This window comes from Pongo abelii, chromosome 15 (assembly GCF_028885655.2).
Source record: "Pongo abelii isolate AG06213 chromosome 15, NHGRI_mPonAbe1-v2.0_pri, whole genome shotgun sequence".
NCBI classification, from domain to species: Eukaryota; Metazoa; Chordata; class Mammalia; order Primates; family Hominidae; genus Pongo; species Pongo abelii.
This window is the reverse complement of record NC_072000.2, coordinates 56,627,355-56,640,875: the sequence shown is the minus strand read 5'-3', so window position 1 is coordinate 56,640,875 and position 13,521 is coordinate 56,627,355. Positions and strand designations below refer to the sequence as shown.

At 37.1% G+C, this 13,521-nt stretch overlaps 1 protein-coding gene across 3 annotated transcripts in view; it reads right to left on the bottom strand.

Annotated features, from left to right (window-relative positions):
• GPR137C (G protein-coupled receptor 137C) overlaps window positions 1-13,521 on the bottom strand; it is an 84,334-nt gene that overhangs the window by 31,257 nt on the left and 39,556 nt on the right. For 2 of the 3 annotated variants that reach the window (XM_024231722.3, XM_063715848.1), the window contains 2 exons: window positions 7,524-7,567; window positions 5,499-5,727 (listed from right to left, as the gene is read on the bottom strand). The exons of the other annotated variant lie outside the window; for it this stretch is intronic. In XM_024231722.3, the coding sequence (XP_024087490.1) occupies window positions 5,499-5,727; window positions 7,524-7,567 (273 nt within the window). The remainder of the gene's footprint in view (window positions 1-5,498; window positions 5,728-7,523; window positions 7,568-13,521) is intronic. 3 annotated transcript variants of the gene reach the window in all.

Below are 13,521 nucleotides of genomic sequence, written 5' to 3'. Positions count from 1 at the left end.
TATATCACAGCAACAGAATGAAGAATAAAAACCATATGTTCATTTCAATAGATGCTTAAAAAGCATTCAATAAAATTCAACATCCTTTCATGATAAAAGCCCTAAAAAAATAGGGTACAGAACATACCTCAGCAAGATAAAGTCTACATATGACAAATACACAACTAATACTATATTGAATGGGGAAAAATTGAGAGCCTTTCCACTAAAATCTGGAAGAACATAAGGATGCCCACTTTCACCACTTTTACACAACATAGTACTGGAAGTCTAAGCCAGAGCAATTAGGCAAGAGAAAGAAATAAAGGGCATCCAGACTAGAAAGGAAGAAGTCAAATTAATCCTCGTTACAGATTACATGATCTCATATTTTGAAAAACTTAAAGATTCCACAAAAAACTATTAGAACTGATAAATGATCAGTAAAATTGAAGGATACAAAATCAACATACAAAAATCAGTAGTGTTTCTATATGCTAACAGTGATCAATCTGAAAAAGAAATCAAGAAATCAATCTTATTTACAACAGCTACTAAAAAACACCTAGGAATAAATTAAACCTAAGAAGTAAAAGATCTTTATAATGAAAACCATGAAATAGTGAAGAAAGAAATTGAAGAGGACACAAAAAATGGAAAGAGATCCCATGCTTATTAATTGAAAGAATCAATATTGTGCAAATTTCTATACTACCCAAAGTGATCTACAGATTCAATGAAATATCTGTCAAAATAGCAATTACATTCTTAAAAGAAATAGAAGAAAAATCCTAAAATTATATGGAACCACAAAAGACCCTGAATAGCTAAAGCAATCCTGAATAAAAAGAATGAAGTTGGAAGCATCACAATATTTGATTTTAAGTTATACTGCAAAGCTATAGTATCCAAAACAGCATGGTACTGGCATAAAAACAGACACACAGACCGGTGGAATAGAACACAGAATTCAGAAATAAATCCACACACTTACAGCCAACTTATTTTTGACAAAGATGCCCAGAACATACACTGGGGGAAGTCACAATCTCAATAAATGGTGCTGGGAAAACTGGTTATCCATATGCAGAAGAATTAAACAGCCCCATTTCGGCTGCATGCGGTGGCTCATGCCTGTAATCCTGGCACTTTGGGAGGCCAAGGCAGGTGGATCACCTGAGATCAGGAGTTTAGGAGCAGCCTGGCCAACATGGCAAAACTCCATCTCTATTAAAAATACAAAAAAATTAGCCAGGCGTGGTGGTGAGCACCTGTAATTCCAGCTACCTGGGAGGCTGAGGCTGGAGAATCGCTTGAACCTGGGAAGTGGAGGTTGTAGTGAGCCAAGATCACAACACTGCACTACAATCTGGGTGACAGACAGAGCTAGACGCCGTCTCAGAAAAAAAAAAAAAAAGCCCCATCTCTCACCATCTACAAAAATGGATTTAAAACATAAATGTAAGACCTGAAACTATGAAAGTACTAGAAGAAAACATTGGGGAAATGCTCCAGGACCTTCATCTGGGCAAATATTTTTTGGGTAAGACCTCAAAAGCATAGGCAACCAAAGTAATAATAGACAAATGGGATTACATCAGGCTAAAAAGCTCCTGCACAGCAAAGGAAACAATTAACAAAGTGAAGTGACAACCTACAGAATGGGAGTAAATATTTACAAGTTATCCATTCAACAAGGGATTAATAACCAGAATATATAAGAAACTCAAACAGTCAATAGCAAAAAGATAGATAATCAAATTAAAAATGGGCAACATACCTGAATAGACATCTCTACAAAAGCAGACATACAAATGGCAAACAGTTAAATGAAAAAATTCAACATCAATCATCAGGGAAATGCAAATCAAAACCACAATGCATTATCATCTCACTATAGTTAGAATGGTTATTATCAAAAAGACAAAAAATCAAGTGCTGGCAGAGATGCAGAGAAAGGGGAATGCCTGTACACTGTTGATGGGAATGTAAAGTAGGACAACCGTTATGAAAAACAGTATGAGGCTGGGCGCAGTGGCTCCCATCTGTAATCCCAGCACTTTGCGAGGCCGAGGAGGGTGGATTGAGGTCAGGAGGTCGAGACCAGCCTGGCCAACATGGTGAAACCCCGTCTCTACTAATAACACAAAAAACATTTAGCCAGGCGTGGTGTCAGGCACCTGTAATCCCAGCTACTCGGGAGGCTGAGGCAGGAGAATTACTTGAACCTGGGAGGCAGAGGTTGCAGTGAGCCAAGAGTGCGCCACTGCACTCCAGCCTCAGCGAAAGAGCAAGACTCCATCTCAGAAACAAACAAACAACCCCAAAAAGCAGTATGGAGGTTCCTTGAGAAACTAAAAATAGAACTACCATATGATGCAGAAATGTCACTGCTGGGTAGATATCGAAGAGAAACGAAATTACTATGTCAAAGAGACAGGTGCACTCCCATATTTATGGTAGCACTATTCATAATAGTCAAGATATGGACTCAACCTAAGTGTCCATCAACAGATGAATGAATAAAAAAATGTGGTATATGTATATAATGGACTATTACATGGGCATAAAAAGAATGAAATCCTGTCATTTGAAACAACATTGATGGACCTGGAGTTCATTATGTTAAGTGAAATAAGCCAGGCACAGAAAGACAAATATACTGCATGTTCTCACTCACATGTGGGAGCTACAAAAGTGGATCTCATGGAGGTAGAGTAGAATAATGGTTACTAGAGGCTGGAAAAGGAAGAGTGGTAGGGGAGGATGAAGAGAAGTTGGTTGATGAGTACAAAAATACAGTTAGATAGAAGGAGTAAGTATTCGTTAGTACATTATGGAAATTATAGTTAACAACAATTTATTGTATGTTTCAAAATAACTGGAAAGAACTGTAATGTTCCAATACAAAAATATAAATGTTTGAGGTGATGATATCCCAATTACCCTGATTTGATTATTACATATTGTATACATGTAGCAAAATATCACATGTACCCCAAAAATATGTACAACTAAATATGACGTCAATTAAAAAATACAAAAAAATTAGATTGCACATACAAATGCCACTTTGTATAAACTGATAAGTGTCCCAAGAGAAATAAATAAAATTTTAAGATAATTCAGATAGTGAGTTATTTCTAAATTTTATTTTAGAGCTGGGGGAGAAGGGATCAAATTGAGTTCATAAGAAGGGGAAAGATTAAGTGAGGTCTTTAAAGTTAGATAAGACATGAACAATCAGATAGAGATGTGTGAGAGGAAAGCCATTCCTGGATAATAAAACAGCCTAAGAACATAGAGATAGAGGGCATACTGTGTTTTATTTGGAAATAAGGAAGGTAAGATTGGTTGAGACAAATTACAGAGGATCTTATTGTCACAGAACATGTAAAGGAAGGAAGAAAGAATGAAAAGAGGAAGACAGAAGACCAAAGTCTGAACTTTAAGGAAATGCTCTTAAAGACAACAAGAAACAGGGTCAGTTTGATAGTGAAAGAGTACCAAAGGTATTGAGAGAGAGAGAGAGACAGAGAGAGAGAAACAACCAAAAAAAAACCCCAGAAAGTGAAAGAGGTAGATGCTCAATAAACACTTGTTGACTGAATAAAAGGAATGACTATTATTGTACACTGTTATAGAAGTCAAAAGTCAAAAATGAGTCTAGTGATTATACAAGAACATGAAAGCAAGATGACATGCTCTTTGAATACAAAAAAGTTTATAATCTAGTTAGGAAGACTGGGAACTACTTAACATTACAATATTACACAAATCATCTAGTATGTCATCTACCTTTATAGGTGAACATGTCTGAACATGTATATCTGTAGTATTCCTAGATAATTCTGAATCCATGCAGCTTTTAAATGTAAAACTTTAAATAATAATAAATAAGTGAATACCTTTCATATGATAGTAAGGGAATGGTGTTCTAATAATTCTGGAGGATTTAGTAAATGAAATTTTCTTCTCAGATTGGTGACTTTTATTCAGAGTATTATCTATTTCAAAGCGAGTAAAAAACCAAACTTAGAAACACACTAGGTATCCAGAGAAGAAGCACTTGAAATTCAACATCTATTTATGCTTTATCCCTAGACAAGCAACAGGTATGAATTCTATAGTGATGTTATTATACTAAATAAAGATGCCATTGCTCCTACCTAAAGATTATGGACTGTAACAGTGACAGTATTATTCTTAACAGTCAAACCAAAGCCTGAATTAGCTAAAATATTTAAATGTTAGGAGCAAACTAGACTAGAAATTTAATAAAATAATTTTCCAGGTAAGATTAATAAGTTTGAAAGTCTGATTTTCTTTGTCTCTTCTCTCTCTCTCTCTCTCTCTCTATATATATATATATACACACACACACAAACATATCTCCCCCCCAGCATTCCACTGAAACATATTTAAAAAGTAAAATTAAAATCTCTGCCTACATTTAAAGGACAAGTTGATTACCATATATTTAATTATAGTACCTTACTTTACTAGGACTATATTAAGGATAATGACAATATAGAAGCCTAAAAATATTTCAGAGGACTGTTTTAACTGTCTAAGATACTATCTCAACTTATTATTAGTGAATAGGCAATGATGTCAAATTAAAGCAAGAAGGCAAGCTCTCCTATGGAAGTGATTGTAAAAATGTATTTATGTACATACCCATACCCCAATATCCACATATCTACCCCCTCACACCCAATGCCACACATAAACTGTGATGATCAATTTTCTACTCAATCACATGGTCAATCAACAATGGTAGAAACTTCCATGTTTCTTTGTTAATGGGCTACTATTTGGCTTCTGTTTGTTGATCCAAAGTATAAGGCAAGGGAGAAGCAAGGCATTTATAAATTTTGCTACACAATTAGTTGTTTCAAATATCATACAACCCTCATATTATTGGGTGAAGTAACATTTTCTAACCTTTATACAAATAAAAACCACTTTTACCTATATGACATCTTAACATTGCTAACCCTGCCACCCTTACTGGGCAAAATCTTAAGATGCTAGCATGGTTTTATATTATAGACTATTTTTAATCCATTCATATATATTCTGATTTATTTCATGTGATTAGCCTCCAATGCAGAATCACAGAAAATACAATATGCTTAGTATATTCTTTCTTCTTTTCTTTAAACCACTGTTTAGTAAGGACCAAATATTGAATAACTTTTAATTTCTAGTGATTATTCTTTCATGCTCAAAGTGTAACTGTCATTCAGGATATTTTTTAAAAAAGCAATATGCCTGTAGTCCCAGCTACTTGGGAGGTTGAGGCAGAGGATCACTTGATCCCAAAAGCTCAAGGCTGTACTGCACAATGATTGCATCTGTGAATAGCCACTGCACTCTAGCCTGACTAATATGGCGAGACCCTGTCTCAAATAAAATAAAATAAAATAGCAATATAAACTTTCCATTAAAATATGATTAGTAGGGTAAGAATTTGAAATTAGATTTTCAAGTGCCAATTTAAGAAATATTCTTACCTTTGATTCGAGGTAGACATTAGCTGATGACATTTTTGTAATTTTGCATATGTAACAAACTAAAGAGATGGCACAAAGAATAAACAGGCTATCATTAATTAATGCTCGAACAAACACAGTCCATTTCAACTGATTTTCTGGGACATCTCCATGAACTAGCATTGCACAAGTCAAGTTCACCACTAAAAAGAGCAGGCTTGCCATTATAAAGCCCAAATGCAGTAGAATTCTGAAAGAAAAAAAGTATATTAGATGGTTATGTAACTAATAAGAAATTAAATTTAATTCTGAATTAGTGTGTTATGTTAGGTACAAGAATTCCTTCAATTTGAAATGTTTATGAATGGCATAGATTTTTAAGCATTTATTCAGAAATAGTCTCAGGTTGACTTGAACTCAGTTTCTCCACCAGGAATAAGATAGGACTATTTTAACACTATTTCAAGTAATCCCAAATTTTTCATTTTTATAACTATTAAGCATATTTTCATTAACCTTTCCAATCCAAGAATTATCATGTTTTTACAATGTGCCTGAAAATTAATATACTGTATCTAAATTTATACTGATTAAATTTTAATTGATTAAAATATCAATTTTAAGAGTTAGGCCAGGCATGGTGGCTCATGCCTTAATCTCAGAACTTTGGGAGGCCGAGGCAGGCAGATCACTTGAGGCCAGGAGTTCGAGATCAGCCTGGCCAACATGGAGAAACCACATCTCTACTAAAAATACAAAAATTAGGTGGGTATGGCAGCACACGCCTGTAGTCCCAGCTATTCAGGAGGCTGAGGCACGAGAATCACTTGAATCCAGGAGGTGGAGGTTGCAGTGAGCCAAGACAGCGCCACTGCACTCCGGCATGGGTGAGAGTGCGAGACTGTATCAAAAAAAAAAAAAAAAAGGAAAAAAAATTTTAAGAGTTAAACAAAGTATGTTTTAAACAATATTCCTTATGAACTTCTGTTTATAGCAAAAAATGCTTTCAAACTTGACTAAAGAAGAACATAGGGACAGTACATGTAGAGTTTCAAGCACCCGTTAATACCTCATGTTCTTAAAAAGTTGCATATTTACTATGCATGAAGAGCAACTCTGCACATAAAATCCTTAATCTCTTCTCCCTAAGAAAATTTAGGCTACCTCATAAGAACTCTTCAGTTAAGGCTGCTATGTGTATCAAGTAGCAGTAACAACTATCTGCACGAACATAATACCAGTTCAAACACATTTATACTTCCAAATTAAATACATATGATGCTGAAATTTATCTGGCTTCCTGATATATTGGGTCATTTCAATAGTGGAAATCATAAAGTAGCTGCCTTTGGAAATGGTTTAAACGAGGTAAATTGAAGGTAACGTGCAATCTGTAACAAGCAAACAAAACTGCTTAGTGTACATGCAAAGCAAAAAGATTTTAGTTTTAAAAGGTTGTATTTTGAAGTTCTCTCAGATTAAATAATAAAAACAGTAATTACATAGTTTGAAACCCAAAAAGGATCTTGAAATTACCTACATATCCAGATAATTAGTTTTGAAACTAGTAGAGGGCACATGAGTTGCACAGTCAGCAAGTTAGTGGGAAAATTGGGTTGGAAACCCCAATCTCCTGACTCCACAGCTTAGCACTCCCGCTTTTGAGATTGATCAGTACTGAAATATTACCTATTTCATGGAACATTCTCACTCCAAACAGCATAATCTAACTTTGGCAAAAGTGGACCCTATGAAGTTAGATCTAACATTTGAAGCAGTGCAGGGACAGAGCAGCAAAAAAACAAAAAATTAGTCAGCTGTATGGCTGAAGGGAGAGAAATGTGGGCTACTCAATTTGATTCCTTTGAACCAATCTAACAACTTGGTTTTCTATAAAACCGTGAAGGTGCCCTCAACAACCACTCCCTTCTACCATGAGAAGTCTACTATGAAAAAAAATTAGATCTTTTAGATACTAAGCCTTAATATTAATGAATTAATGCTTTAGATCTTTTAGATAGAAATTTAGATACTCATAAAACTTACTTGTGTCTGTCAAGTTCAGTGGCACATCTGACTTTACATATAACCTATAAAGAGAATATAAAAAGAAAATTTTGAAAACGTGTAATATAGAATTCTTAAATATGTTCTGATTTTGTGTTTTAAAGTGCTACCACTATAAATAACATATAGTAAGCAAAGTACAAATGTTAACAGTTGAACTACCATAAACTAAGAGACAGGTTTCCAAAGGCTTAAAACAATAAATCAATAACTTTCTTTGTTATCAACATAAACCTACATTTCTATCTTTAAAGACTGAAACAGAATTAATTCAGTTTAAACATTTACTGTACTTTTATTATGAGGCAGACATTGTGCTGAATGGCTTGCCACCTATCCTAAACTTCATTATATTAGTCATGTTTTATTCTAAAATGGAACTTCTTGCTTAAATATGAATATGGCTGAGTATTCTCCAAAGACTATTTTCTTCAGTAATGAAATGAATTAGTAAAACGAAATGAGGTACCAAAAGTGAACACAAAGATAATGAGCATATATCATATTTAGTAAACTTTCTTCTTTTACAAAGCCTTACAAAAGGCAGGTGCTCAGATACTTGTTGAATAAAGTTAGGTGAGTAGGTAAACAAAATTTGAAATAAACATGGTATATTCTGCGAACATAGTATTACGGGTCTCAAGTCCTTACTGGTGAACTTTAAATTATTCTTTAGATAATGGGAAGATATTGAAAGTTTTTATACAGCTATTCCAAAATATGGAATTTCACTAATCTGACATTAGTGTACAGGCTACTACAGAGGAACTACAAAATAAAAGTAGAAAGACCAGTTACAGGACTATTGAAGTCCTAGAGTATGAAGTTTGGGGACCTGGAAAGAAAGAAGAAAGTACAATATGAAGAAAAATAGTGAAGGTACATGGTAACTCACTGATTTCATTTAAACATTTATCAAGTGCCTATTATATATCACACTCTATGAAAGGTGCCATGGATTCATAAACATGACCACGGTTTCTGCTCTCTATGAGCTCAGAGTATGAAAGAACAGAAAAACCATCTATTTTGATACATTGTGATATAAATGCAAAATATGCTATCACAAAATCTAGAAAGAGAAAAAGACTAATTCACTCCAAGAAAGGGTATGAGGTAAGGGGAAAAACTGTCTGGAGCGTCAGGGAGGACTTCTCTAATATTTGAGCGAACTTATGAAGAGTAAATTGGTGTTAGGCAGGTGAATCATCAGGCAAAGATAGATGCCTGAGCATCTACTCATACCTACTGTACAGCCATGTGTCACTTAATGACAGAGATATTTTCTGAGAAATGCATTGTTACAAATGCACCATTTGGAGATATAAAACGGGTCCCTTCCAAGATGGCCAAATAGGAAGAGCTCCAGTCTGCAGCACCTAGCAAGGTTGACGCAGAAGACAGGTGATTTCTGCATTTCCAACTGAGGTACCTGGTTCATCTCATTGGGACTGGTTGGACAGTGGGTGCAGCCCATGGAGGGTGAGCTGAAGCAGGGCAGGATGTCGCCTCACCTGGGAAGCACAAGGGGTTGGGGAATTTCCCTTTCCTAAGCAAGGGAAGCTGTGACAGACTGTACCTGGAGGAATGGTATACTCTTGTCCAAACACTGCACTTTTCCCACGGTCTTAGCAAGTGGCAGACCAGGAGATTCCCTCCTGTGCCTGGCTCAGTGGGTCCCACGCCCACAGGGCCTTGCTCAGTGCTAGCGCAGCAGTCTGAGATCGACCTGCAACATTGCAGCCTGGCAGGGGGAGAGGCATCCGCCATTGCTGAGGCTTGAATAGGTAAACAAACCAGCTGGGAAGCTCGAACTGGGCGGAGCCCACCGCAGCTCAGCAAGGCCTACTGCCTCTCTAGACGCCACCTCTGTGGGCAGGGCATAGCTGAACAAAAGGCAGCAGACAACTTCTGCATACTTAAACGTCCCTGTCTAACAGCTCGGAAGAGAGCAGTGATTCTCCCAGCACGGAGTTCGAGCTCTGAGAATGGACAGACTGCCTCCTCAAGTGGGTCCCTGACCCCTGTGTAGCCTGACTGGGAGACACCTCCCAGTAGGGGCCGACAGACACCTTATACAGGCGGGTGCCCCTCTGGGATGAAGCATCCAGAGGAAGGACCAGGCAGCAATATTTGTTATTCTGCAATATTTGCTGTTCTGCAGCTTCCCCTGGTGATACCCAGGCAAATAGGTTCTGAAGTGGACCTCCAGCAAACTCCAACAGACCTACAGCTGAGAGGCCTGACTGTTAGAAGGAAAACTAACAAACAGAAAGGAATAGCATCAACATCAACAAAAAGGACATCCACACCAAAACCCCATCTGTAGATCACCAACATCAAAGAGCAAAGGTAAATAAAACCACAAAAATGGGGCGAAACCAGAACACAAAAGCTGAAAATTCCAAAAACCAGAGTGCCTCTTCTCCTCCAAAGGACAGCAGATCCTCGCCAGCAATGGAACAAAACTGGATGGAGAATGAGTTTGACGAGTTGACAGAAGTAGGCTTCAGAAGGTCAGTAATCAAACTTCTCCAAGCTAAAGGAGCATGTTCTAACCCAATGCAAGAAAGCAAAAAACCCTGAAAAAAGGTCAGACGAATGGCTAACTAGAATAAACAGTGTAAAGAAGACCTTAAATGACCTGATGGAGCTGAAAACCACAGCATGAGAACTTCGTGATGCATGCACAAGCTTCAATAGCTGATTCAATCAAGTGGAAGAAAGGATATCAGTGATTCAAGATAAATTAATAAAACAGAGCGAGGAGACAAGATTAGAGAAAAAAGAGTAAAAAGAAATGAAAAAAGCCTCCAAGAAACATGGGACCATGTGAAAAGACCAAATCTACATTTGATTGGTGTACCTGAAAGTGATGGGGAGAATGGAACCAAGTTACAAAACACTCTTCAGGATACTATCCAGGAGAACTTCCCTAACCTAGCAAGGCAGGCCAACATTCAAATTCAGGAAATTCAGAGACCACCACAAAGATACTCTTCGAGAAGAGGAACCCCAAGACACATAATTGTCAGATTCACCAAGGTTGAAATGAAGGAAAAAATGTTAAGGGCAGCCAGAGAGAAAGGTCGGGTTACCCACAAAGGGAAGCCCATCAGACTAACAGCTGATCTCTCGGCAGAAACCCCACAAACCAGAAGAGAGTGGGGTTCAATATTCAACATTCTTAAAGAAAAGAATTTTCAACCCAGAATTTCATATCCAGACAAACTAAGCTTCATAAGCGAAGGAGAAATAAAATCCTTTGCAGACAAGCAAATGCTGAGAGATTTTGTCACCACTAGGCCTGCCTTACAAGAGCTCCTGAAGGAAGCACTAAACATGGAAAGAAACACCGGTACCAGCCACTGCAAAAACATGCCAAATTATAAAGATCATCGATGCTATGAAGTAACTGCATCAATTAATGGGCAAAATAACCAGCTAACATCACAATGACAGGATCAAATTCACACATAACAATATTAACCTTAAATGTAAATGGGCTAAATGCCCCCAGTTAAAAGACACAGACTGGCAAATTGGATAAAGAGTCAAGACCCATTAGTGTGCTGCATTCAGGAGACCCATCTCATGTGCAGAGACACACATAGGCTCAAAAAAAAGGGATGGAGGAAGATCTACCAAGCAAATGGAAAGCAAAAAAAAGCAGGGGTTGCAATCCTAGTCTGATAAAACAGACTTTAAACCAACAAAGATCAAAAGAGACAAAGAAGGCCATTACATAATGGTTAAGGGATCAATTCAACAAGAAGAGCTAACTATCCTAAATATATATGCACCCAATACAGAAGCAACCAGACTCATAAAGCAAGTCCTTAGAGATCGACAAAGAGACTTAGACTCCCAATAATGGGAGACTTTAACACCCCACTGTCAATATTAGCCAGATCAAAGAGACAGAAGGTTAACAAGGATATCCAGGACTTGAATTCAGCTCTGCACCAAGCAGACCTAATAGACATCTACAGAACTCTCCACCCCAAATCAACAGAATATACCTTTTTCTCAGCACCACATCACACTTATTCTAAAACTGACCACATAATTGGAAGTGAAACACTCCTGAACAAATGTAAAAGAACACAAATGACAACAAACTGTGTCTCAGACCACAGTGCAATCAATCTCAGGATTAAGAAACTCACTCAGAACTGCACAACTACATGGAAACTGAACAACCTGCTCCTGAATGACTACTGGGTAAACAATGAAATGAAGGCAGAAATAAAGATGTTCTTTGAAACCAATGAGAGCAAAGACACATCATACCAGAATCTCTGGGACACATTTAAAGCAGTGTGTAGAGGGAAATTTATAGCACTAAATTCCACAAGAGAAAGCAGGAAAGATCTAAAATTGACACCCTAACATCAAAATTAAAAGAACTAGAGAAGCAAGAGCAAACACATTCAAAAGCTAGCAGAAGGCAAGAAACAACTAAGATCAGAGCAGAACTGAGGGAGATAGATACATGAAAAACTCTTCAAAAAATCAATGAATCCAGGAGCTGGTTTTTTGAAAGATCAACAAAACAGAGAGACCGCTAGCAAGACTAATAAAGAAGAAAAGAGAGAAGAATCAAATAGATGCAACAAAAAATGATAAAGGGGATATCATCGCTGATCCCACAGAATTACAAACTACCATCAGAGAATACTATAAACACCTCTATGCAAATAAACTAGAAAATCCAGAAGAAATGGATAAATTCCTAGACACACACACCCTCCCAAGACTAAACCAGGAAGAAGTTGAATCTCTGAATAGATCAATAACAGGTTCTGAAATTGAGGCAATAATTAATAGCCTACTAACCAAAAAACGTCCAGGACCAGATGGATTCACAGCCGAATTCTACCAGAGGTACAAAGAGGAGCTGCTACCATTCCTTCTGAACTATTACAATCAATAGAAAAAGAGGGACTCCTCCCTAACTCATTTTATGGGGCCAGCATCATCCTGACACAAAGGCCTGGCAGAGACACAACAAAAAAGGAAAATTTTAGATCAATATCCCTAATAAACATCAATGTGAATCTTCTCAATAAAATACTGGCAAACTGAATCCAGCAGCACATCAAAAAGCTTATCCACCACAATCAACTTGGCTTCATCCCTGGGATGCAAGGCTGGTTTAACATATGGAAATCAATAAACATAATCCATTACATAAACAGAACCAATGACAAAAACCACATGATTATCTCAATAGATGCAGAAAAGGCTTTCGATTAAATTCAACAGCTCTTCATGCTAAAAACTCTCAATAAACTAGAAATTGATGCAACATATCTCAAAATAATAAGAGCTATTTATTACAAACCCACAGCCAGTATCATACTGAATGGGCAAAAACTAGAAGCACTCCCTTTGAAAATCGGTACAAGACAAGGATGCTCTCTCTCACCACTCCTATTCAACATAGTGTTGGAAATTCTGGCCAGGGCAATCAGGCAAGAGAAAGAAATAAAGGGTATTCAATCAGGAAAAGAGGAAGTCAAATTGTCCCTGTTTGCAGATGACATGATTGTATATTTAGAAAACCCCATCGTCTCAGCCCAAAATCTCCTTAAGCTGATAAGCAACTTCAGCAAAGTCTCAGGATACAAAATCAATGTGCAAAAATCACAAGCATTCCTATACACCAATAACAGACAAACAGGCAAATCATGAGTGAACTCCCATTCACAATTGTTACAAAGAGAATAAAATACCTAGGAATCCAACTTACAAGGGATGTGAAGGACCTCTTCAAGGAGAACTACAAACCACTGCTCAACGAAATCAAAGAGGACACAAACAAATGGAAGAACATTCCATGCTCATGCATAGGAAGAATCAGTATCGTGAAAATGGCCATACTGCCCAAGGTAATTTATAGATTCATTGCTATCCCCATCAAGCTACCAATGACTTTCTTCACCGAATTGGAAAAACTACTTTAAAGTTCATA